The sequence below is a fragment of the Aphis gossypii genome, chromosome 2 (assembly GCF_020184175.1).
Source record: "Aphis gossypii isolate Hap1 chromosome 2, ASM2018417v2, whole genome shotgun sequence".
NCBI lineage: Eukaryota > Metazoa > Arthropoda > Insecta > Hemiptera > Aphididae > Aphis > Aphis gossypii.
Genome location: NC_065531.1, coordinates 67,231,862 through 67,259,333, shown reverse-complemented (window position 1 = coordinate 67,259,333; position 27,472 = coordinate 67,231,862). Strand labels below are relative to the sequence as shown.

Here is a 27,472-nt window from a genome sequence, read left to right as displayed (position 1 = left end):
CGGATGTTATTAGCGAAGGGAATAGACTGGAAGGCTTGTATGGTCCGTATTTGGGAAGGCTTGGCACATCCCCAAATTTGTATGCCATATGCCCATCCTTATCATTTAAGAAATATTTTCAGGATAAAATATAAAGGATAATTGTTTGATTGAAAGATTGGAGTGGGCTTTTAGTTTTGAATGCAATTTAATATACGAGTTCCTAATGTGATTTACCCAGTTCATTGACTATAGCAGGTAGGTAATTTTAATGCTCAGTAGAATTTACATATTTTTTCCAGATAAACATATCGTACAGACTACGGTGGAACGTACAAACAAAAAAAATGTATAATCAATAGAATTTACAATCACCCAATAACTCTTTCTAAATGTACAATACACCAAATACACGTCAATACAAACATATTATGTTAATAAACAACTAGATATCGACGTCAACTTATTCGTCTTTCTATTACATATAATATATTTATACATCATGAATCAAGATCCCGCAACTATTGTAATATGTATTATTTTTATACACAGGCATTTTATTAATTCTATTATAATATGCCCATATATTCTATAATGCAGGCAGTTCGGTTGTTACTTGTTATGTATTTATTATTTTGTCGTTCTCCACATCTATAGTCTACACGTGTCAGACTCAGAATTATATTATTCTCCTGTAGGTAGTCCTGCCTTCGGATTTTTCTTTCGACGTACAACTTATTCTCAGCACTCGTTTTGCCGCTTTCAACTATTTACATGAATCTCCCATAATAAGAGACAAGAGTGAATTCAAAATAAATTATGAGCCATCACATAAGTACACAACATTCCAATAGTTTAACATTTATTTTTTAAATCTCGTTTTTAGTCATTTTATGCTTTTTCTAGTTCTGATTCCTAGTCATAATATAATATTATATAACCAACGTTATATTTTGTAAAATAACAGACTAAAAGTATAAAACAAAATAAATCGATAAAAATACCTAATAAATGCATACAACTCTAAATACTAATTTTTAATTAGTAGATAGGTAATAGGTATAGAATTTTAAAACGTCTCCGTATATTAAATATTAATCATATAGATATGTACCTATTATTTTTTAATATAGGTAGCTTTTTATTAAGACTCATCAATGTTAAATATACTCGAGTTCCGAAAATAGTTTATATTTATAATTACGAAACTCAATTCAGTTGACTTTTACTTTATTTATTCAAATAATTCGATAAGCATCGACCTCTCGCCATGCCATCGAACAACGTCTGTTCACTGTTGAAAAATTTCTTAATCGTTTATTATGTTTAAATAATTACCAGCCAGATTATCGCTGTAATTAGGTACCGAATGTAAATACAGACCTTGCTGATAAGAAATGTCAAGTGTCGACCAGACTTCAATTATAATGGGTAATCGGCTATTTGAATGAGTGAATAGTTATTCTATGTCTTAGTTGTAAATACATAAGAATATTTATTTTTCTTTAAAACATAATATGAAGCCAGTTCGGAGTTTTTCAGCTCTAGGACAACTACAACCCTACGTCTACCCCACTCTTTCCACGATAATCTCGCCTGTCAGTAAGTAGAGGTCGATGGTCACAAAAAAAGAAACAGTCCGTATTTCATTAAAATTAGTCCCCAGTTCCCCACTCATCACGCCCACTGAAATCTACGTCTCTGTTACTTGAACACGTGTGAGGTTTATTTGACGACCAAAATTACTCCAATGCCAATGACATTAACTATTTATTATAAACATAAAATGTTAAAGGAACCATTGAATTGTGAACTTGATGTAATACTGTAACAGTCTTAACTCTTATTTTAAATAGTGCTAATAAATACTAATTCTAGTTTCAATTTCGTTCAATTAGTTATGGAATTTAATTAATGCGATAAAAAAACGATTAATTAAAATGATTCATCAATCATTAAATGATACATATATTAGTCACTTAATTACCAATAAAAGAATGTATTAATTAAATAAATGTTTACTTAAATGAAAATGTTTAATTTATTTTTAAAGTTCAAGAGCATTTTTGAAAACAAAAAAACATTTTATACGAAACATTTTAGATATATTTTTATTTTTCTCGGACTTATATGGAATTATTTGATGAAATGCATTTAAGAAGATCTGTTAACATTTTTTTTTTCACAAAAACGTATTACTATTACATTACTTATTTTTTCAGTTTTGTTTATCTTATTGAACAATCATTAAAATTACAATCATTTGTTTGTCAAAACGTCGGTAATTTTGAAAAATGTGGTACCTACCTACATTTTTTTGATAGTTCGTCTGCTTTTTATTTATCTGCTAGCTAGGATTGCTAGGAATACTAGTATCTTCGAATGTTTGTAATCTATTTCATATTTTCATCTACGTCCACTGGTCCACTGCGTATTAAACTTTTTACAGTTTTAAAACACTAAGCTATATTATTTCATTGTTTCTTTTAAAGCTATTATATAGTGTATAAATTCATGTATGATTAACACCATAGTGACACTATAATTATTACCGCGAAGTCAAATGTAGGTTAGGAACCTAATTGATGTTATTGACAACCGAACATTTTTACAATTTAATATATTTTAATAATAATGTATTATTTTATAATTATTATTCATTCTTAATTATTACTAAAAAAAAACGCCGACGACGATTAATTGCCCGTAAACTGTGCCGTGTGTTACCTATATATATATATATAATATACATTAAAACTGAAATACGCTTTTAGATACTATAGCAGACTGTATTTTCATATTTCTTCGCTTTTTGACGGGCAAAGTCGGGTTATAAACATTTAGATTAAAATAAATAACAATGAGTTATTTATTTATTAAATACAAGATAAAATAAAATATTATAATAAATGTAAAAAAAAGAATTATTAATTTATATATAATTAAAAAAGGTGGAAGTAGGTAATAATACCATTCTGCTATACAGTACTAGGTGTCGAGTGTTCTTCGTCATTTTATCACTATTATAATGGATGTGTTAATTAATATGAATTCATCGATACATCATTGCATATGAAAAATTATTCCAAGCTAAGGAGACTAGGAGAGTTTGTATTATTCAATATATTATATATGATATTAATATTGCTAGTATTACCTAAAGGCTATAGTCGTATATTGTAATATTAGTAACATACTTACAAATAGTCATACTGTAATAGGTTATAGCCTATAGATAATCTGGTAACGTATGCTTAAAATAAAAATAAAAATGAAAATTTTATTGTACTACCTATATGGCTATATAGTAAAATATATAATAAATATATAAAAGTTTCAAATCTCATAAATAATAACTTTAAATTACAACAAAATAGGTACCTATTTAAAATAGTTATTCTTTATTTAATTATTTAAATTTGAAATACAAATTTAAATAAAAAAGAAGGCAACGCTCTGCGCCTCTGCAGTAGGTACAGTAGGTGTCGAGTGGACCTCGGACTTAGAGTAGGTCACTATAATCGATGTGTAAAATTTGTATAAAATTATAGGTATTATTGTATCCGAAAACGATTTTGAACAGAGATGATTATTTGTAAGCCTAGGATTAATTTTTCACTGCGTGGTGAAAAAGGCAATTTATGTTTTAATAACCTAAATATACCACACAATTGAATCATGCACAGAAAATGCCAATTCAAACAACTGGCGTATGTTTCAAGTTAACTACTACCTACGACTAGTAATTTTTAACTGTAGCAAAAATCTAAAATTATTTGATAGTAAATCGTTATTTTACTCGCGAATTTTTGATACTGTAAAAATTTAAATTTTGGATAAAATGTTTTCAATTATCCAACGCTTAACTTCTTTTATAATCATTGTAAGCCAAACTTATGGAAAATCTTATATTAAATTTTCAATTTTTAGCTACTTATTAAACAAATTTTTTTATACATTTTTAACTACGAAATAATATGGAAATTTTCATGATTTTTGAATCACTATAAGACTCATAGAAAACTTTGTATTAAATTTTCAAGTATTTTTACTTAGCCAAAATAATTATATCATCGTTTATGTAAAAAAAAACAACTAATATTTCAAATGCCTATAAATATAGCCTTGAAATAAGCGAAATAATAATTAAATTATGTAAAAAATGTTCGAGTTTTTTTATAGTTATTTGAAAGAAAACTTTCAAAGAAAAACTTTGTGTTGAGTTTTTTAACCTTAGATATAAATACTAAAAATTGTATGTAATGTGCTAATTTTTGTAGTTTTTGAAAACTGTTGGAAACTTCTTACTTTTGACCTCTATAATGCACCAAAGATATATTCAATATTTTTCCACCAAAAACCACCCCTGAAGTTTTAAATTGAAGCATTTTTTCGACAAGTTATCATATACACAGGTACCTACACTGTACACACCCACGAAACAAACTGCACATCATTGTAGAATCAATAACATTCTGTTCAGAATCTAAAATGTATTCATTTATTTTTGGTTTTAGTATAAATTATTAATGAGGAACCTTATAAGTTATATTACATTATAAATGTAATATATTTTCCAAGCTTTATTAATAATAATTGAACATTTTATAAATTTTTTATTTAAAAAATAATTTTGATCAATTTTGAGAATACATTACACAGATAATATTCTTACCTACCTAATAATTTGATAATAGGTCAATTCAATCTTTAACCGTGATTCAATCTAATATCGAAACTAAAAGCACACTACCTATTGAAACTAATGAACGAAAATTTACTATGTCGGACGTGTAAGACGGAGACATACATGCGGGTGCGACGACCTCTTAAACAATAATTTATAAAGACTATTGTATGACATTTCAAATTGTAGCTACCTATATCAAAAAATTAAAAGTTTTATGAAATTTTAACCATCTTATAAAATAATTTGCAAATGTATTAGTAATATTGACGAAATGCGTACATAATCTAACTTAAAACGCTCATAAAAAAATGTGGATTTATGCTCTAATAACTTTTTTTTATCAATTATATTTATAAAAAAAATATGAGTTTTGGAGAAAATTTCAAGTGCCTATGGTTATTTGTTTTTAATTCCAACAAAATAAGAAAATCGAATGTCGAAAACTATTTTTGCATTAGAATTCTTTTTTTCCCCGATTACTTTTGAAAATAGGTCCCTAGGTACCTACTACTGAACATTTTGACTTTCCAAAAATAATCACTACTTAGTCGACTAGTTTTAATTTGTTAACAGAAACTACCTTAAAAGTCTAAGATAACGATCGGAATATTTTCCTCCTGTAATTCGAGTTAGGTATTAAACTGTTATGTAATACCTACGTAGATCTAAAAAAAATAAAAATCGATATATTTAACACTATGCTAACAATAAATTTAAAATACCTAGGTATATAAAATACCAAACTTAATACATTTAAAAAAAAAAAATACTTTTTAATATAGATCTAACTTCTAATTAGTAATACAAAATGTACCTAAATGTTTATTTACATGCTTTTTTTCTAATTTAGCCAAAAATATAATATATATTAAAAAAATCGGTGATCATTTCAAACATACTTTGATACCAATACATATACCTATACGGCTATAGTGCTATACCTACTTAGATTATTATGTAGTTTTAATTTGTCTACCTATATAATATATTATGATTTATGACCATAGTATAGGAGCGATCGGAGATTTACAAAAACCAAGCTATCAACTAACTAATAGGTAGTTAATAATAATAATAATATAATAATGTTTATTCAATTAATTTTAAATAATTGAATAAAACGGTCCTAGACCCAATGGTATATAATAGTTAAAATTACACTTCGACTAATATACAGAGAAATAATATTGTGTAGGTAAATAGTTAAAATAATAACAGAAATAAATTATAATAATAGAATAAAATTAGGTAGGTACCATACAGTTTAACAAAAACAACTTAATTAATCATGCTTGTTTAAAGTACAATATGAAAACAATATCTTAGTTGAAGGCGAAAAAAATAATTCGTTAATGGGGCACTTATTTCAAAGTGAAAATGCTTTTGGAATTGTTGAGTTGGTGAGATAATTTGTGCTGTAAGACGGAATATAGAAAAGTGAAACAGAACGGTTATTGTAAGAAGGAACATTGAAGGGGATAGAGTTTAAAAGAGAAGAGGAACTAATGAGCCCATTAATTAATTTATATTTAAAAGTGATATCTGATGATAGTTCACGGTATAATAATAAAGTTTGAATGATAATATATGTGTATTTCAAAAAGCGGTTTTGGATTATAACTATACATATAAATTATATAGGTACCTGGTACCTAACTAATTTTGTAATATAAATTATCGGGAAGTCAAATAAAATAAACATAGGTAGATACAACAAATTATATTATATTTTCCAATAAAAAGGAAAGAAAAATTAACTTTATAAAATTATGTTTGGTTTTTCAATAATGATTATTTATCACGAGTCCTGCCATTTTTCAATTTTATATCATATCTCCAAATAGATATTTTATACTCATTAATATTTGGTATTTAATATAATGATACATATTATACACAGTAGAAGTTATATTTAGGTATTAATGTTTAATTATATTTACTGAACTTCCTTCCTGTTTATTACTGTACTTAAGTCTGGCACTGAACATGATAATTCACCAATAATCTTGTTGGCGTGATCTCTCATTGTGACCACTCATTGTATAATGCATATTATAATAAACATGGCTAAATATATAACTATAATAATAATAATAATAATAATAATAATATAATGTATTAATTTATTATTTTGGTCATTTTGTTGTATGCACTATTGTTTATTATTAAGCTTTTCCTGTGTTCCTTCAAAACTGATTAAATATGTCAGTTCTGTTAAGTTCTTTTCATCATGACATTTTAATAAAATAACAATACACCAATTTCCTAAATACATTATGATCAAAAGTAATCATAAATGTTTAACTTAACTTTATGGACAGATTATAATTTATAATAGATAGTTGATAAAATTGTACCTCATATAGTAAACGGTATTGCTATCTTATCTGAAATTGAAAATAATAAATTAGAACTGTCTCCCTTAAGTAGAGTGCACACAACATTAGCATTATTTTGTATATTAACATCATACTTGTAGCAAGTATGATAATGTATATACTGTACACAATATAAATTCTCAACCTATATTACATTGTTTATCAGACTATTACCTAGTAATACTGAGTTATATAAACAATCATCAAACATTTAATAAATAAAATTTAAATCATTAAATCACCAAGTATAGTAGTTATTAGTTACAGTATACTACTTAGTAATTTACGTTAACTATTAAATAGTAAAATTATAATGTAAAAATGTACAAGTATTAAAATAAATACAAAATGTAAAAATAATCAGATGTCAATCATAAATTATTCACCATAATATACTTTATAAAATTATTTTCCAAAAGCGATTCAGTTTATTTAAAATAACTAATATGTTTAAATATAAAATTTAAAAAGATACTCATTTACATATTAATAAATTTTCTCATATTTAAATTTAATATCATTATTAAGATAAATAAATCTACATATACACATCAGCACATCAAATATACTCAGCATTACAGAAACTACACAGAATAGAAAAAAAATGGTATTTCTATACAGAAAACAATATTATTTCCATACATAAGACCACTATGTTTGACACAAAAATGATTTATTCAATAAATAAAAATATTTTTAGAATATATAGATACAGAATAATACAATATTTTATTAATTCCAAACATTTCTGTTATCAAATACATACCAAGTATTTAAAAATAAAACAACCATTGGTATTATATTAACTAAGTTCAAATCCTGCACCAGATTGTATTGCATACAATAACTTTGTTTTTAATGTTTCATAGTCTTTGAACACTGGCATTTTAAGAAGGTTCATACAAGTACTAGCAGTTGGCAAACGATCAGAAGAACTTACTTTTTGAATACAAAATGGCGGATATAATTCCTGTAAATTTTTTATTTTAATTATTTAAATAAATTAATAATTTTACAATTTTTTTTTATGTACCTTGAAACCAAGAAGTGGTGGACGTGAACAACTAGTCACAAATTTTAAAAGCTTTGTCTTTTGTTCATCAGTAAAATCATTAACAACTGTCCAAAATAAATCTATAGCTGGGTCTTCCGGTGTATATCCTCCAACATAATTTGTGTGCTTTTTCAAATCTTCTATATCAACTGGAACTTCAGCCCCAGAGATTAACACTTGTACTTCGTGATTACTGAACATACGCAACCAATCTAAAGAAATTACATTTGCCAAACCCTAATAAAATATTTAAAAAAATTAATTAAAATGATAAGACATGTTAAAAGAGTGTCAGCACAATATTTGCTTTCTATCTCAGGTTAATGTGTAGCATGGATAAATCACATTAGGTAAATTTTTTATTGTGATTTTTGAGTAATTTTAGAGTACAATTATCTATTATAAAAATTATAGAGGACATTGGTTTTATATTTTGATATTAATTAACTTTTGTATTTAAATGTAAAAATAAAAATAATTTTTTATAAATTAAAATTGTATTGAGACAATATTTAAACAATTTCCTACCATTAAAAATAGTATAACGGTACTGGTTTGTTATAGCCCTGCCATTCAGGTTTGTTATCACCCTACCATTCATATAACAACAGGATTTAGTTTATATTTAGGTATGTGGTGGCCCATGGGCGAAATGCATTGTGGAGGCCCCTTATGTATAAATAAGAATATACATTTTTTTTATTAAAATATCATAAAATTGTGGAGCCCCTGGGCTGTAGCCCACAACCAGCCCTCCCTAACCTAACCTGGGGCAACAAAAAACGTAGAGGGACAGATAGAAATTTTTTAGACTTGTACTTGGCAGTATTTATGTGGTGATCGAAACTGAATAATAGTAGTTCGTTTGAAACCATTTTAAAAGATATAGCAGAATTTTGGGAATAACATAAAGCATAAACATTTTTAATTATACCACTGTTTTATATTTATTATTATTCAATTTTTTAATTTTAATACATATATAAGTAAATATATTTATACGATGTATCTATTGTTATATGAATGGCGGGGTAATAACAAACCTGAGTGGCGGGGCTATAACAAACCAGTACCGTATAATCTATAATTTTTATAATAAGTGATTTTATTCAATATAACTTAAAAATATAAAAAAAAAGTTATTTTACATGAATGAGTTTTGTTTATATTACATCTGGAACAGCAGATTAAATAAACTGAATGCACTGAGTCAATAAGAAATCTCAGAAATCTTAATCATTGATAAAGCATGTTTTTGGCCAAAGAATACTATTAAACAAATTTAGATAAATACAAAAAAAAAAAAAAAAAAAATAGCTGAAAATAATGTTTATCGATCAGGTATTCTAAGGTACCAGCATAAAGTGTATAAATAAATAAAATTGTAACTAATGTTTGTAATAGAGAATCAAAGGACCTAATCCAAAATATAGTTTATAGGTAACTGCAACATGCAAAATAAATTTATACCTAGTTGCTAACTTTTTTGAGATAATATACTACCTATAATCTATACATGTGTAGTATGGAATTGTCTTTTTATATCTATAATATTAATTTATTTATTTTATAGTTACTTGTTTAAAAAAATAACACTGTTTTCTAATTTGTGTGTTAAGCTTGTAATCAGCCATCAAATGTATATATTCAATTCGATTTTGATTAGTCACAGTAATATTGGCACCATTGGGCTTCAACTCTTCTACACGTGTTTGACCAAATTCATCAATTAATATAGTGAAATCTAGACCAAGATCCACAACATCTCCATCATAATTTTTCAATGACAATAAATTCCTATACATGAGAGGGTCTAAGGATGCTAAATGATGAACATCCACTTCGGTTTGACGGCCAATAATTTTTGATAAAAAGAACTCTGCTAAAGGGAGCTCAACCAATAAATTTTCATAAAGAGCCTAAAATACAATTATCAATTAAACATTTGAAAATATTAATTAATTTAATATTCAACTATACTGACTTTTCCAAGCATCCTACCAATGAAAAAATAATGTGCAGCAAAATTCTGTTGGATTAAATGAGCATATGGATTAGGATATAACATATTGTCATTAGTCATCCTAAAAAATCCACGATTAGGGTCAAATGCTGTTTTAAGAAGTTCAGATAAAAATTCTCTTAATAGTCCTCCACCATCTACACCAGCTTCATCTAATCCAGCAGCACTTTTCATATGTACTCTTAATATTTGTCGTATTTCTGGTTCTATGAATATAATTAAAAATATATAATAAAAATAAAACATAAAAATTTAATTTAATATTTACCATTTTCGACTGATAATTTTTCAAAAGCATCTTCATACAAATAATTACGACGAACTGTTATATGGATATTCGATCCAACCAGAAAATGAGAATCAGCATTTTGATATTCTACTTTGTTGTTTAACAATAGACCTTGAAAGACAACAACTCGTTCTTCAAATGGCAAAACAAATGGTATTTCTTTTAAAACAGTTAAAATACGGACTTGACGAGTAGTTAAAGGAGGTCCTTCATCTAAAATAAAATAAAGTTGTTAACATTTGAAGTTAATTTGTATTTAACCATTAAAGATTGGAGTAAACACTTATTAAATAAAATTTCATAGATGTATTCATTACAATTATACCTAAATTATCCATTGATATTACAGGAACTCCTCTAAAAGGTCTATAGTTTAATCTAGAACGCCGAGTATATTGCATAAAATGCATATTTGATGGTTTGTCATATGCAGAATTCATTGTGAAACGATTTGATACCCAGTGTCCTTCTGGACAAAATCTACAACGAAGATCTCTAGAATGAAGTTGTCGAAGCAGACTAACAGTCACCTACATTTAAAATATGCATTAATATTATTAAGTATGTAAGTTATATTAAAATTGATAGATATATTATTATAATAATATATTTACTCGTAATAAATGAGACCAAATTGAAGTTTGAGCATTCTGATTTATATAATTGGTGTACGGCATTTTTGAAGGTCTTGAATCTGGATATGCTAATTCTATTAAGCCTAAAGCCACGTCTTTCAGAATTGATGTAATTGATACAAGATCTATTGCTGTAAACTTTAACGGATTGTTTGTACTTTGTTCTAAAAATAAAGACAATTATGTATGATTAACTATTAAATAATATGTACATATTAATAATTTATTAAAAATCAATATAATTAATATTATAAATACTTAAGTTATTCTATTTTTTATTTACCAGGATTATTCCCAACAGCCTTGTTAAATTCTGCATCATGTAATGTTGATATTAATAAACTGAACAAAGAACAAAATGTTGCTAATAATGGTACAATTCTGTCAAAGTCACCAGGAGCTAAGTTTGTCCCTCTTGATATTACTGTTACTAAACTAGTAGTAACTAGACTAGGACCAAACAGTGATTGTTGTTCTGTGCTTAAAATATTTTTCCATAAATGTTGTAAGAATTCAGCTTTCAATGCTAATGTGTATAGTAGTCTAAAAAATAAAATGTTATCATGAATCACAATGCATTAATTTATTAATTTATACTATTATGTAAAACAATAATAGATTTATATGTATTGTTATTATTTTTTTTATAAATACATAAAATTAATATTGAAAACAATATTTTGGACATTTTGGTAATATTGATATATATACTAAATATTAAGATGTAGACAGTACTCAGCAGGTATAGTATAATAATATATGTTTTTCATAAGTTACTAATAGTAAAAAAATAATTTATTTTAGGTAAATATTGTGTCTATTTTAAAGTAAAAAATTTGTTTTTGAGAAGGATAAGTAATATAGTTGACACTATACTCTATTCCAATTAAGAGTGGTAGTGTTAAAATCTACTGATGTGTTAAGTGTTGTGACAGAAGCAGAAAAGAAGTAGAAAAGAAATGTTTTTGAAATAGGAATGAACAGTAGTAACTTTTTTTTTTGGTCAACATATCTGATGTTGCTCTTATTTGGAAAAGAGTATACAATTTTTAGTTTTATTCAGAAAAGTGCTATATTTCGGCTCATAAGATAAATAAACCATGACACGATCAAAACAAATCCGAGTTGACGTGACTCTCACTTTTTGACATACATTTGTTTGATCATTTCTAACAATCTGCATGTGATACAGTTTATTTTTTTTTATGGACCGGAATATAATTTTGTTAATGAAATATTATTTTTTACCTGTATTTATGTACAGCAAGTTTGTGAGACATGAGCAAATAATGACATAATTTGCAAACAGGTACGAGCAAAAAATTTATAGAATTGGAAGAACAAGACTCTTCAACAGATTGTACAATTCTGTTTACTCTAAATGATTCATTCAATAGTTCTGAACATAATTTCAAAATCTAGTGAAAAATGTATTTCAATATTATAATTATTTAAATATATATAACAAATATCATTAATATCTTGCCTCAAGTTCGTCTTCTGAATAACCACTGAATAATTTTTCATTTTCATTTTCGTCTTCATCATCTGATTCATTGTCAGAACTATCATGGTTCACATTTCTATACTTCCATGTTTTATTAAGATAGTCAATAACTGGTGGCTCTGCTAAATGACTTGATAAAGTTGAAATAATATCCAAATAGTCATTAATTACATTTACTTCACGCCCAGTTTGATGGCATTTTATCACTATAATAGTATAATAATAATAATAATAATAATAATAATAGAATAAAGTATATTGATTATAGAATATATTTTTTTATTTACCAAAAGAATATTCTTCAAAAGATGGCTCAAGAATTAGCAAAGAATAAAATAGGTTTGTATTCATTTGTTGAAGTTGAGTTGAAGAATGAGTTAATGACAATACTAATTGTCTAAAATCTGGTCCGATATAATCAACTTTATTTTGGTCTAATGATAAACTTGGAAGAATGAATTTGTGATTGATATCAGATATAGGACCTTTTAAAAAGGTTCTTATAAAGTGATTCATAATCGTACACCTATAAAAAAAAAAAATGTTAAGATTAAGACATGTAAAATATTCTAATTTTAATGTTTAAAATATATAGTAGCAGTAGCAGCACATATTGTGGATAGTGTAAAGTATAGGACACTACTGCCAGGATACATCAGTATATAATTATCTGTTTCTTTAAATGGGTTGCATAGATGCACCCAAAGGGGCTTTAGGACAAAAGTTATCCCCCAAAATTATTGTTATGTAAGATTATAAATTATTATAATTTATAGTACATCATTTTGTTCCAAATAGATTATATGATTATGGCTTTTTTTTATACATTTAATAATTGATATAGATTGATATTTGACTAACATGAGATAAAATTTATGCCAATTATCAATTGATTAGTTGATTGAAAAATATTTTTAAATTTCCATACTAGCGGTTACGGCAGACAGCTTTAGACAGTTTTTTATGATTGATAATAATAATAATAATAAAAAAATTGTAACATATTTTTTTTTTTTTTTTGAGTATTGCGAAAAGTCTGGGAGTAAGCTCAACCCAAAGGCTTAGTTCAGACACCTATTTGGCAGAATTTTTAATTGAGCACCTGTTAACTGCTATGCCCTATAGAGCACCTGGGAATGGTGATCTCTCTCTCGCTCTAGACAGTTGCCTGTCCAGAAAGAAGTGCTGTCTGTAGTGGTGGTAAACTGCTTATTATATTTTTAGCAACTGCTATTGCTATTTTTATTTAACATGTTTGTGGAAATTATCGCTAAGGCAGTCTGCTATCTGGTAGTAATATGTATTAACATTTAGCAAAATAGCAAATGCCAAATAGCAGTCAATATTTTATGTATCAATAAATTTAAATAGTAAATACTAAATAAGAAAACAGAATTCCAAATTCCAAAACAGATATTAGTTTAATTATAGATAATTATAGATTCGAGATATTGTGAATATAACAATAAAATAATCATTTTATTTTATAATTGACTAATTGTTTTATAATTTAAAGTTTAAAAAATATATTATAAATTGTATAAATTTAAAAATGAATAGAAAATTAAGTGGTGTGTGGTCACATTTCACTGCAATTGAAAATACTACATTTGCAAACGTAAATATTCATACAAAACAAGTGCAACCAATTTAAAAACACACTTGGCTAGTGCACATTGGATACATATAAATGCATCAAAGGTAAATCAATCTATAGTCTATACAATCACTTGAAATAGCTGTGCTTTAATATAAAATTTAAGTAGTTAAAAATTTAAAAACTTTCTTAATTTAAAATAAAAAATTTATACTTGTTTTAAACTTTAATAAGTAGCTATAAATCTTAAAATCTATATTGTAGTATAATATTGTGTTTATTAATATTTTAGAATATTGTGTTTAAAAGTTATTAGTATACTTTAATAATAATAACAAAATTGATGGTTAAGGTTTAAGAGTAAGTATATTATTAATCATTATATTTAAAATATTTTATATTTTTATTACCACTAGACAATAGTTTTGGTAAAATTAATAAATATTTTAAAGTAAACAAATAGTTTTAGGTAATACTATTAAAATCAATGAAATAAATAATTATAATAAGTTATTTTATTCAATTGTATACAGTCGATTATAAATGAAGAAATAATAGATCAACCAGAACCTGTAAATGCAAATAAAACCACTATTGATGAATCTTCAACTGCTACAACGTTTCCAGGGTCATCATCATAAGGCAGTAAAAATAATTAAGAACCTCAAATTCAAATTGGAACTCATAAGCAAAAACAAGCAAATATTGCAAGCTACATTCCACAAAAATAACAATGGAAGTGCAAAAAAAAAATTGAAATTCTCTCATGAAAATATTTTACAAAGACTTTCAACCGTTCAGTATAGTTGAAGACAAAGGTTTTTCAGAATTTGTTAAGAAATTAAATTCATCATATAAACTTCTTAACCGTTGTTCGATATCTAAGACTCATATACCATCATTATATCAAAAATGTTTACAGGAAACTAAAGAATTATTAGCTAATGAAATTATATCTGCTTGTTTTACAACTGACTGTTGGACTTCAAGATCCAATGATGGTTATATTGCAATAACAATACATTTTATAGATACTACATTTAAATTAAGATCTGTAATGTTAGGTTGCTTAAATTTCAACAACCATCATACTAGTCATAATTTAAGTTCAAAGATTGAAGAAACGTTGATTTATTAGAATTCACAAAATAAAATTATCTTTTCTGTATTTGATAATGCCAACAACATTAAAAAAGCTTTAACTTTATTGCAACAAAAATATTTTAGTTGTTTTGCCCATACGATGAACCTAGTAGTTCAATCAACTTTAACATCAAAAAAAAATTTTATTGAAAAAGTAAAAAATATTGTTTCGAGGTTTCGAAGAAGTACTAATGTTAATCAAAAATTAATAACTTGTCAAATTAACAGTGGAATAAAAGATCCTAAAAAACTTATACAAGACATTTCTATTCATTGGAACTCTACGTATTACATGTTAGATTGATTCGTTGAATTAAAAATATATATAAGAAGCATTTTAGGGCTTATAGATAACCCACCTAAGTCATTAACTTCTGAAAAATGGACTGTGGTGAAAGAACTTATTCAAATATTACAACCTTTTGAAGAAGCTACCAAAGTTGTAGGCGGTGAAAAATATATGACTGTTTCTATTATAATTATAATTAAAGATGGGCTACAAAATGTTTGTAATGAAATGTTGAAAAAAAAGTTATGCATATAAAATATAGCATAAATGAAAATGCTTATAACTCACTTAAAAACTGAATAATTATATAAAACCAACATACCAACACAAATAATATTCTTATCATCAAGTTTCATAATAGAATAGGTCAATTCACTCTATTTTTTAAATTAACGAAGCTATACATGATTTGATTTGTTGAGTGTAAATTTGCTATGTAACACAATTGAAGGATGGAGACAACATAGGTAGGTGTTGGTCCTATTAGTCAAGAACTAAAAAATCAGACACTATAGTCCGCGACATGAAAACTGGCCCCTGTGTTCCGCGACCCGTTGCTGCTTCCCTACCCGTTAGCCATTGGTTTTCAGTCTATATCACATAATCCGTGGCTGCGCCACTCGTAATACAATTTAATTAGTTTAATTATATTAAGGACCATTGAGGCGAAACGCCCGCTAGATTCGTAACGGGCAGGGGCTAGTTTTCGTGTCGCAGACTATAAGTATATTTCATACAGAGTATCTACATGCATTTTTTATTAATTTGGAACTAGCCTATACAAAAAATATCAAGACAAACTAATAAATGTAGGTGTAGTATTAAAAACCATTGACATTTCTTCAGTCAATAGATCAACAAATGAAGGAGAGTTATGACACAAATGAAAAACATATTGTTGGTGATACATTATTAAATGTAGTAAAATAAAGATCTCTTACGTGTATTCATCTAAAAATGTTGGCGATTGTACTGAAAATGGTCTTTTTACAAATTCTAGTATACTTTTAGCTAAAGGTGGAGCTGGTGTGTCCTCAACATCAAACATTGCTGGAATTTTAGTATCAAGAATTTTGCGTAAACTATCAAAATAACAGTTTTTGACCAAGTATTGAAATAACTAAAAAGTACAAAAATATGTATAATTAGTAAAAAATACATTATACATTAATATAAATACTTACGTCTCGCAAAGCAAGTATTGCATTATCTGGACCAAGTATTTTTTTATAGGATTCTACTGAAGTTAACTCCTCTATGATTCTTAAAGGTGTTGCAAATGATTCCAAATTTGATGCATTCAATAAATCAATATTAAAAGAAAGAATCCATTTCAAATGCCAATACCAAGATGCATTTCTGTCCAAACTTGATTTTAATAGTTTTGTACTATTTCGTAAAATATGTTGAGATAACCAAATCTGTAATCATATAAATAAATAATAAATTTGATAGAATAAAACAAATTATTAGAATTAACTAAAAACTAACTCAAAGTAATACTTAACTTGTTTTCTTAAATATTATTATAATATAAGAATATAAGTTTAAAAATAAAAATTGCAAGTTATATTAATTATGAATCTTAAATTATCGAAAATTAATTAATTATGTTTAAAAATATTATATTACCATAAATAAAATACAATATATACCATTAAGAATTATAACTGTTCTAATATAAATGTTAAAAAGTTTTTTTTCATTATTAAGGAATTAGTTATACATAGTATTTTAAGTAAGAAATAATTTAGTGCTTACTATAAATCTTTAATTAAAAAAAAAATTTAACCGTATGTTCATTTTATATACATACTGTGGTCAAACAAAATAAACATAATCAATTTTAAATGTTCAGATTTGTAAGGTTTAATTGAATAAATGAGTAGCTAGGTACCTATATTTAATCATTTAGTACAATAAATAAAGTAACTTACAAGTCGTTGAGAATCAATTTCTCTATCATGAAAGAACACCAAATTTTTTACAAGATCTGATAATACTTCTTCGGACAGTTGTTTATTTTTCAGATTTGATACAGTACTATCAAACAAAGTACGATAATGCCGTTTAATTTTCCTTCTTGTCAGAAAGCTTCTGACGCAAGATTGCACTCTAATAACACGCCGTTGCTCACGTCTTGCTTCCTTAAAATAAAATATAGCAATTTATTATTATAACTAATTGGCAATTTTAAATATAATTTATAATATAGTTTGAACACATACTTCTCTTTTTTCCCGCTCATACCGAGCTCTCTGTATAAGATTACTGACAGGTTCGTGTACACTAGCTCCAGCGTAATTTTGCTCAGGTTTCCTGCGAAATTCTCCTTCAAAACTGTACATTATGGAATATTGGTTAAAATAAAATTATTGTCGATCATTATATACAAAACAGCATGTATTTGAACATTGACAAAGATTGAAAAAAAAGAATAAATTCAGTTCTGGGACTAGGAAGTAGGAAGTCCAAGTTCGAACTCTGAAGATTTATTGACTATTGTATGCCTAATAATTTTTGTTGTTATGATGCTGTTATCAGCTAGTATGACTTTTACATATTTCAATTTTATTATCACTACTACATTTTGCTTCATAAGGCTAATTTACGAATAACTAGGTATGCTAATTCACTATTGCGCAGCATCTTTTTGTTAACGTCAAACTCAATGTTTCGTGAGAAACTGATGCACAAATTTTTTATCAGATGCGCAGAAAATGTGATAACGTTTAATTGAGGAGTAAATAAGCTGCATTGACGACACCCTACATAATTTGTGATTTGAGTATGATCAGATATTTATCCGTACAAGCTGGCAACTTTAATAATGAAAATATCTTATATAATAATATTATAATATTAAAATTCATAAATTTTATAAATTATAAATTTTAACCATTAAAAGCCAAAATAAAAGTTAGAGATAGCTAGTTTTAATGGTTTTATTTGTATCACAGATATAAATGAAATTTAAAATGTACTTCTAATTTCATTTATTATGACGTGAGTAGTATTTATTATCATTTTAATACTTGATATCGTGGTAAATGGTAATATTAAGTCTTAATTGGCATTGCCAGTTTCGTGTTAAATTCTTATATTATCTTGTACTTAAATGCTTAATATACAAAAAACAATGAAAATTGTAAATGTAAAATTACTAAAATTCAATTATATTATTATTATTTTATTATCATACACAAACTTGAAATCGTAGAATTTTGTAAATCAAAATATGTTATGTTGTCTACACTGTTTTTACAGTTTGTTTGCCCTGTTTGTAGTTTCGATTGTATGAATACTGAATAGTTATGATTTTATTATTTTAACTCTAAGCGGCTCAGCGGCTTGCTGCTTGCGTTTTGACGTTACGAGTTTACCACTTTAGTTTACTACTTGTAAATTGTAATGCTACGTTACGTCTTAATTTTATTTTGATAGTCCGGATTAGGTATATTGTTTTATAATCTAAGTTCACATAATTAAATTGGGTTAAATATTTTTTACCTTTCTGGATGTTTGACGTGTTAAGAATATATTCTGTACAATAAATCTAGGTACCATTAGTAAATGTCAACTATTTTTATTTAATTAACTTTTAATTTATATTCTACATTATATTAAAACGTTTATAGGTCAAACTAATAGTCTAAGCTGAAACTAGGTAAAATGGGTGACAGCGATGATGAATACGATAGAAAACGAAGGGATAAATTTCGAGGTGAACGTACTGAATCAATCAGAGGTGGTGATAACCGCAGAGATGATCGACGAATGCGTGATGATTGGAATGACAGGTAACATAACTAAAAATTTATAGTATTATGCTACTATAATGAAATTAAAATTTGACATGAAATTTATTTAACATCCATGTCTGTATTTAGATCATGTATAATTGCTTATACCTGTGTATAGACCCATTTATTACTCATACATTATGCAATTGGCAATCTGAGTCCCTGAATTCAGTATTTAGTAATTCAAGGCCTGTAAAATAATAAAAACTAATAACAGAGAAGCTTTAAATGATAACTATTTGTCTACAAAACTGAAATACTAATTCACTGGTACATAATTTTTCTTTATTTATATCCTGTACATCAAGGATACCATATTTATTTAAATCAAAGCCAAGTCTAAACTTATAATTATATATTAAAAAATATTTCTATTAGGTATATTATAGTTTAAAATAATTGTAAAGTAAACATTATTTTCACTGTATTTATAAATCCATACAATTATAATATATTTATATAACAAAACAACATGCATAAATATATATCAAATTTAATAGCTCGCATTAAACCACCCATAACCCCATCATATATTAAAAAATATATATTATATGTTAGACATTAGTACATAAAATGTCAATTTCATAACATTTTAATAAAATTAAATATTATTAAAAATAAAAGATCTCATTTGAATGACTCCATACAAGTTCAATTATTCAAGTTCCTTAAAAATATGAACACTGATCATGCTCAATGTTTTTTAAACGCCGAGTAAATAGTAATACTAAAATATTTACTATTTAAGAAAATAATTATATGTTTAAAAATTAAATATTTAATTCAACATAACTATAAATAATTAATTATTAATAAATAAAGAATATTGTGCAAACCTACTATATATAATTTTTTATTTTTTAGCCGATTGATGAAAACCACAAGGTACTTATTATTTAAGAATTAAAGAGTTTTTCTTGCCTCTCATAATTTATTTATTAGACAATATAAAAATGCAATACTTAAAATAACATTATAATTTCCATTTTAAAGTTAAGTAGTAAATTAATGGATTTAAATAATTTATACTGATTTATAGAATGAGTTTATTTTAAATGCACTTTATTTAGTTAAATAATTTAATTTTAGTTGTTAATTACAACTGTTTTTTTTTTTTTTTTTAATCAATTATATAGTTAATATTATTACTTTATAGAGAAACATGGGGTGCACGTAGCCGAGGCCGAGGAGATTATAGAGGCCCAATGCGTGATCGTTATAGTCCAGGTGCTCAAAGAGATTTATCACCTCCAGTTAAGAGAATGAGGCCTCCAGATTGGTTAGTATTTATATTATTTGGTATAAAGGAATAATTAAAAATTATTATAAATATCATAATATGAATGATTATCAATTAAAGGGAAGACAGGCGTATTGGTTATGAACCTCCTGGTTATGGTTATGGTGGACCATGGGAACCGCCTGCACATCATATGCCTCCTGTTTCGAGGTAAATATTTAAAAGAACATTGTATACATATGTGTTGTCTCACTAATGAATATCATACCAAAATATAAATTTAGCAATCCTAATTTTGTGTTAAGCTTGAATATTATATGACATCACATTTAATGGTAAAACCATTATCTATGAACTTTTGTCAGTTTTTCATGGTATTTTAATGTTAAAATAAATTATGAATTTGTAAAATATTTAAAAATGTTCATAATTCACTTAAAAATTAAAATAATGTAAAAAACTGATGAGAAAACACAGAAATGATCATACTTCATTTCCGTTATATTGATCTAATATTTTAACTACACATACAAAATTAGAACTGTAGAACAAATTTTTTGTATTGTATTAGACTGAAACAACACACTTGGTACAACATAATTTATGTTAAAATATGTTTATATTTAATTAAGTAATATATAATTTAAGAATAATGACAATGAGAGACTCTGGAGCACATACAGTAAATCATCCTACTCCACCACCAGCAGAACAGTCTTCAGGAGATACTCAACCACCTATGATGTCTTTAAAAGCTTTTTTGATTACTCAAGATGATAACATAACTGATGAAGAAGCATTGGCTAAATATAATGAATACAAATTACAGTTCAAAAGAAATCAACTAAATGAATTTTTTGTTGCCCATAAAGATGAGGAATGGTAAATTTTGTAAACATTAAATGAAATATCTTTGATGTTATATTTATTATTTATACTATTGAAGTTAATCATTATAATTTTAAAAGGTTCAAAATTAAATACCATCCTGATGATAGCATAAAACGAAAGGAAGAGCAAACCATAGCACTTAAGGTAAACTTAAAATTAATTTTGTATATAAATACAATGTTCATTTTATTTTCTTACTTTTAGAAACGGCTAGAAGTTTTTAAAGAATTTTTAGCAAATGGCAAAATTGATTCTGTTTGTGTGGATGCTGATAATCCTGAGCCTCTAGTTCATCTTCTCGATTCAATTGTAATTAAACTTGAAGGAGGCACAGATTTTGATTTAACAGTATTGAATCCTAAAGAGACATTAAAAACTAAACAAGAGTCTGAACCTGAAAAAAAAGAAATTGATAAAAAAATTAAGTATGGAACTCAAATTTATATATTTATTAATTTTACATACATATATAATAATTGAAATATTTTAATCCTTTAATTATGAATATAATTTTAGTGCTAGTGTAAATTCTGATGGTGAAGTAGACAGTGATAAAGAAGATGGTAATGAAACAAACAAAACAGACAATTCTGATGTGAATAAAAGTGAAGGTAATATAATATATAAAGTTTTGATTGTATAATTTATTTCCCAATTAAAAAAAGCATTAATTTACTTATACTCTGTTCCAAATAAAATAACTTGTGCATATATGATCTTATTACGTTTTGACTGCATCAGAGTAGAACGTCTGCCACTGAATGGAGTCACTGCGTGAGCTGATATAGCGTGTGGCTTGTTAGTTACTCCTACTGTGTGCGAACACAAGTCATTTTATTTAGAACAGAGTATATAAGTTAAATATAATTGAAATCATCAAATTTGTAAGTTTTAATTGTTGATTTAAAAATAGTTATATGTGATAATATAGTATAGTTAATATGTTTATAGAAGCAATGGATGTGGATGGTCAAAAACCTGAGGTATTGGATATAACAAACGATAGCGATCAAAATGTATGTATTTGCTTAAAAAATATTTAATTAAGAATTTAAAATTAATACTATAATGTGGCATGTATATTGCAGGATGATGTTGTAAAACCAAGAGCATTGCATCGGACAACTTCAGTATTTCTACGTAATTTAGCCCCTGCAATAACCAAAAGTGAACTAGAAACAGTAAGTGATTTATTATAATTCACATAAACAATTTTAATTTATTATTGAAAAAAGGATTACAAAACATTCATTAATTAACAAAAAAAAAATTGAATCGATGATTGCTGAAATGTTACAAGTCAATTATTTAAAACTTGGATAATTGATAAAAGTTGTATGATATAAATAATCTTGAATAAAAATTAATTTAAGAATGAATACTTATTAAAACATATCATATTATATTGATTATTTATGATCTCTGTGAAAAAATAATTTTATGTGTGTTTCGTTTATGTTGACATTCAAAATTTTCCGATTATGTTTTTCTTTAATCAATGAATATATAGTAAACAAATAATTGTTTTAATTAATTCATGGAAAATACATTTTATTTATAGATTAATGGGTTTACATTGTTCATTTATTTTTCTATAGTTTGCTAGTTCAAATTTTCATTCCAAAATTAATTGATTATTTACAGAGGTAAAATAAGATACCTGCTGAATTTTTTATATCCTTCATTTTATTTAAATTTATTGGTATAATGTCTTTATAGTTTCTGTTGGTAGTTCAGTATGATTTGTTCCAGGTAGTAAATTTAAAATTATGTATATTGACACTATTAAAATTTTTGCTTATTTTTACCATACTTTTTTCATATAAGAGTAGTAGTGAAAAACAATATATTAATAGATTCTTTTTCCTCGTGTAAAACTGATCTGTTTGAAGATTATACTAAATTGCATGTTTTCCCGTAAAATTTATTCCACCATGATTTAAAATCAAAAATATCTGAGTGTTCTAACTTTTAAATTTGATGTTTAGTTTATTTTTATTAATAGACTGTATTATTAACTTCAGATATTTGTGTTAAGTATAAATTTGATAAATTTTTCTTAATTATGCCAAAATCTTTAATCTAATGATGAATGTTCTCAAATTGGAAAATAATATTCTACTTTTTCAAATCTAAAGAATATTTTTATACTCAACACATAGAAACACATGAATAATATATATTTTTACTAGTATCTCAATTTCTTAAAATGTATGAATTGATGTTTCTGAAATTGATTTAGTTTGTAAAATTATCTGATGATTAATCTAACACTAATTATACAAAAGTAAAAAGATTTATTTTTTTAAAGTTGTTATAAATTATAGAAAATATACTTTAACTTTTTTGTATTTTTTTAGATTTGTAAACGATTCCCAGGATTTATAAGATTATCTATAGCTGATCCTTTACCAGAGCGCCGTTGGTTTAGACGTGGTTGGGTAACATTTGATAGAGATGTTAACATTAAAGAAATTTGTTGGAACCTTAATAGTGTTAGAGTAAGTATAAATTACAAATTATTTTGATTTAATATTTGTACATAAAATGCATATCCACATCATAACATTGTATTTTAATCTTAAACTTAAAGATGATTATTTAATATTTTTAATGTTAATAGTTTTAGTGATAAACATTTAATATACATATTGTAAATCCAAATATTGTAATAAGTAATATTATTTATTGTAATTTATAGTTGCGTGACAGTGAGTTGGGTGCTATTGTCAATAGAGATTTGAGTAAACGCATAAGATCTGTAAATGGAATAACAAATCATAGACAAGTTGCTCGTAATGATATGAAGCTATGTGCCAGCATTATAAATAATTTTGATAACCGTTCAGGTTTATGGCAATCAAATGATGACGAGCAACCAACTTCAGAAAAAACTTATGGTGTTGTATCACATAATCCTATTCTACATAATATTACAGATTTTTTAATTGAAGAAGCATCTGCTGAAGAAGAAGAACTTTTAGGTGAAAATGCTGCTTGTGAACCTGAAGATAATACAGAAAAAGATGTGCTGTTATTTAAGGTAACTATTAATTTAATTTATAATAAATTTAATATAAATAATTTTTCGTGTTATATGTTGTATGAACAATGAAATAGCTGTTTTTATTATGATAAAAATGTATTTGAATTTTTAGGCTTTAGATAAAATGTTACTGTATTTACGTATTGTACATTCAGTTGACTTTTACAATCATAGTGAGTATGTAAATGAAGATGAGATGCCAAACAGATGTGGTATTATGCATGCTCGTTGTGCATTGCCCAGTAATCCGGTATGTATTTAATTTATTTAATACTAACAACCCTAATTAAAAATGCTGAATGATAATTCATTTTAGCCTACACAACAAGAAATCACTGATTATTGTCATAATTTTCAAACAAAAGCTAACTCTTTAACTGTTTCGACTTCTCATGAAGTAAGTGAAAAAGAACTAATGCAGCTTGGAGCAAAAAACGAAGAAGAAGAGATTGAGAAGTTTGTAACTTCTAATACACAAGAAATATCAAAAGACAAGTGGTTATGCCCTTTATCGGGCAAAAAGTTTAAAGGTCCTGAATTTGTGCGCAAACATATTTTTAATAAGCATATTGATAAATTGGATGATGTTAAAAAAGAAGTAATTTAAAATTTAGAATTTTTTTTTCATGAGTATAAAAATAATAATATGCTTTTTGATCAAGGTGAAATATTTTAATAATTATCTTCGTGATTTAAAAAGACCACAGTTGCCAGAGCACCCTGGCAGCAAACAAGGTAGAAAAGATGTGAATGATGCTCCTCAATCATATCCACCAGCTGCAAATCCGTAAAAATAATTGTTTAATTATTTAATTTACAATTATAATATTAAACTTATAATTTGCTCATTTTTGTTATAGGTACCAAATGCCTGGATATCCACCATACGGAGGTGCTGGATTCGGTCGAGGAATGTATGGTTATTCTAGACCACCGGCTCGTGGAGGTTTTAGAGGTGGTGGGAGGTGAGTTCAAATTATAATATAATACTTAGTTTTTTATTAAATTAATTAATTAGTTATATTGCACTAAATTATACATTTTTGGATGGCTTTGATTACAGACCAATAATTCATTATCGCGATCTAGATGCCCCTAAAGAACCAGAAGAAAACTTTATTTAAAATCAGTAACAATTTAATTTTAAAGATAAAATTTGAATTTTATTATATATGTATATATATATATATTATATTATGTATAATATAATATATGTACTTAAATCATGTTTTTTTTATGTTTATCCAATTCTAATTTTAATTTAAAATTTTTCTGATTTTATTTGTAGGATTATTTTTTAATCAAACATACATTTTTGAACATACATTTTTTATTTGAATAGTTTAATAAATGTAAATGTATTAGTTTATTTAACTTAGTTACAATTTTTTTCAAACTAATAATAAATTATTGGAATTCATCATTATAATAAATATAAAAAGGTCATTTATTTCTTAATATATATTTTCTACTGTATCTTAAAAGTAATTTGGTTCATCTAATTGTTTATTTAATTTAAAATATATCTGGATTCAATATTTAATTATTAAGTTTTTTGATTATTACACTATTAAATTATGTTCTATCAAATAATTAAAAAACTATATAATAATGCTCATTGTATAAGTACATGCAATGGTATAGTTAACAGTATTGTGAAATTAATGGTTATGAAAATCAATAGAAAACAACCAAATAACTGAATTGTTTGTTATTTGTGAGTTAATTTACATTAAGTTTATATAAATACAAAAAATACAATCTACTTAAATTCCGTGATTACAAATTGGTACTCACTGAAGACTTAAATCTATCAAATCATCAAGAAACTAACAATTAAAATATAGAAACAGTGTTTCTTTTACTCATTTTGTTCGCTAGGGTGAAGAATTTAAAAATTGTTAGGGTGCAAGGAGTATAAATAAAATTAAACACAAATCTGACCTTATGTGATTGTCTCATTTGATTTCTCAATCTAGTTTTCAATCTAATAAGTATAGAAAAGCAAGGAAATCATTATCAAGCAAAAAAGAAAATTATGTACAAAAATTTAAAAATTAAAACTATACAGGGTTAAATATTTATTTAACACACAACTCTTATGATTTAGAAAAGTATTAACATTATTTGGAACTATTTTAACTATCTTTTGGGAAATAGTTAAAATATCCATATCATACCACTAAAAATTCAAAATTCTAATATTTAAACTTATTTCACAATGAAAATTCCAAAAGTTAGTAATATTCAAAATAATGCATGTTGTGTTTTAATTAATTAGTCCGTACCTATTGTTATATTTTGTAGTTCATGATGGGTATGTCTATTTTTTTAAGTTTCTCCTAGTGTGATATAAAATACAAATTACGAAATTTAAAAAAAAAATAATAAAGGTCATGAAGGGTGTGACTGCCCCATTAGCCCCCCACTTGAAGACGCCCCTGGTACTTTATGTACTTTATATAGCAAATGTTTAAATATAAATACAAATATTCCATTGATATTGATTTTGTTTAAATTTGGTACAAAAAGAAAAAATATGTAAATAATATATTTTTTTCGTACTATTAATTACGGTTAAATGAGTCGAAAATACACACCTATAAATTGTCTACAAATTTGTCCAGGGAACACCTGGCTGCACCCATTTGAGCTATGTTTTTAAGAAACATTTAATAGAAATACAATAATTTGTCGACAAAAATCTTCCTAGTGGTGTAACGTATCGTTATATTTGATGGAAATTAAACAAATTCGATTTACAAATAAATATTACATTACGCTTGAAATTAAAAAGAAAAAATTATATAGCTACGTTTCATAAGTTGACGAGCTCCTTTGATAAACAAAGTCCTGTTTCCTTTTGGAGGGGATCCTAAGTCCTAACCATAACCTCTATCAGAAAATA

At 25.8% G+C, this 27,472-nt stretch overlaps 2 protein-coding genes across 4 annotated transcripts; one reads left to right on the top strand and one right to left on the bottom strand.

The window, feature by feature from the left end:
• Positions 1 to 7,701: 7,701 nt before the first annotated feature.
• LOC114128508 (ubiquitin-protein ligase E3C) lies at positions 7,702 to 18,252 on the bottom strand. The gene is made up of 15 exons (XM_027993029.2): positions 17,813 to 18,252; positions 17,522 to 17,731; positions 16,769 to 17,005; positions 16,526 to 16,704; positions 12,843 to 13,081; positions 12,535 to 12,761; positions 12,297 to 12,466; positions 11,332 to 11,591; positions 11,028 to 11,212; positions 10,739 to 10,943; positions 10,393 to 10,626; positions 10,086 to 10,330; positions 9,679 to 10,020; positions 8,081 to 8,338; positions 7,702 to 8,017 (listed from the first exon to the last, which is right to left on the bottom strand). Exons 1-15 carry the CDS (start codon positions 17,930 to 17,932, stop codon positions 7,850 to 7,852), a joined length of 3,279 nt encoding a protein of 1,092 aa, XP_027848830.2. The 5' UTR covers positions 17,933 to 18,252; the 3' UTR covers positions 7,702 to 7,849.
• Positions 18,253 to 18,904: 652 nt separating this feature from the next.
• On the top strand, positions 18,905 to 26,107 carry LOC114128509 (serrate RNA effector molecule homolog). Of its 3 annotated transcripts, none has more exons than XM_027993030.2 (18): positions 18,905 to 19,144; positions 19,223 to 19,384; positions 20,252 to 20,272; positions 20,544 to 20,666; positions 20,748 to 20,837; positions 21,276 to 21,509; positions 21,596 to 21,662; positions 21,723 to 21,943; positions 22,035 to 22,129; positions 22,470 to 22,534; positions 22,607 to 22,699; positions 23,879 to 24,019; positions 24,220 to 24,561; positions 24,677 to 24,814; positions 24,881 to 25,162; positions 25,227 to 25,351; positions 25,425 to 25,529; positions 25,628 to 26,107. In XM_027993030.2, exons 2-18 carry the CDS (start codon positions 19,257 to 19,259, stop codon positions 25,686 to 25,688), a joined length of 2,331 nt encoding a protein of 776 aa, XP_027848831.2. In that variant the 5' UTR covers positions 18,905 to 19,144; positions 19,223 to 19,256; the 3' UTR covers positions 25,689 to 26,107. The 3 variants fall into 3 exon arrangements, with proteins under 3 accessions (XP_027848831.2, XP_027848832.2, XP_027848833.2); XM_027993031.2 differs by having other exon boundaries at positions 18,905 to 19,153; XM_027993032.2 differs by lacking the exon at positions 20,252 to 20,272 and having other exon boundaries at positions 18,906 to 19,144.
• The last annotated feature ends 1,365 nt before the right edge of the window (positions 26,108 to 27,472 follow it).

Coding starts and splice junctions, on each gene's coding strand:
- LOC114128508 (XM_027993029.2), bottom strand. CDS start 17,932: ATGTACAGTTTTGAAGGAGAATTTCGCAGGAAACCTGAGCAAAATTAC. Junction 11,592..12,296: donor CTTGCTGTACATAAATACAG/GTAAAAAATAAT, acceptor TTTATTTTTTAG/ACTACTATACACATTAGCAT. Junction 8,339..9,678: donor AGTGTTATTTTTTTAAACAA/GTAACTATAAAA, acceptor ATATTTTATTAG/GGTTTGGCAAATGTAATTTC.
- LOC114128509 (XM_027993030.2), top strand. CDS start 19,257: ATGGGTGACAGCGATGATGAATACGATAGAAAACGAAGGGATAAATTT. Junction 20,838..21,275: donor CATATGCCTCCTGTTTCGAG/GTAAATATTTAA, acceptor ATATAATTTAAG/AATAATGACAATGAGAGACT. Junction 24,562..24,676: donor AAGATGTGCTGTTATTTAAG/GTAACTATTAAT, acceptor TTGAATTTTTAG/GCTTTAGATAAAATGTTACT.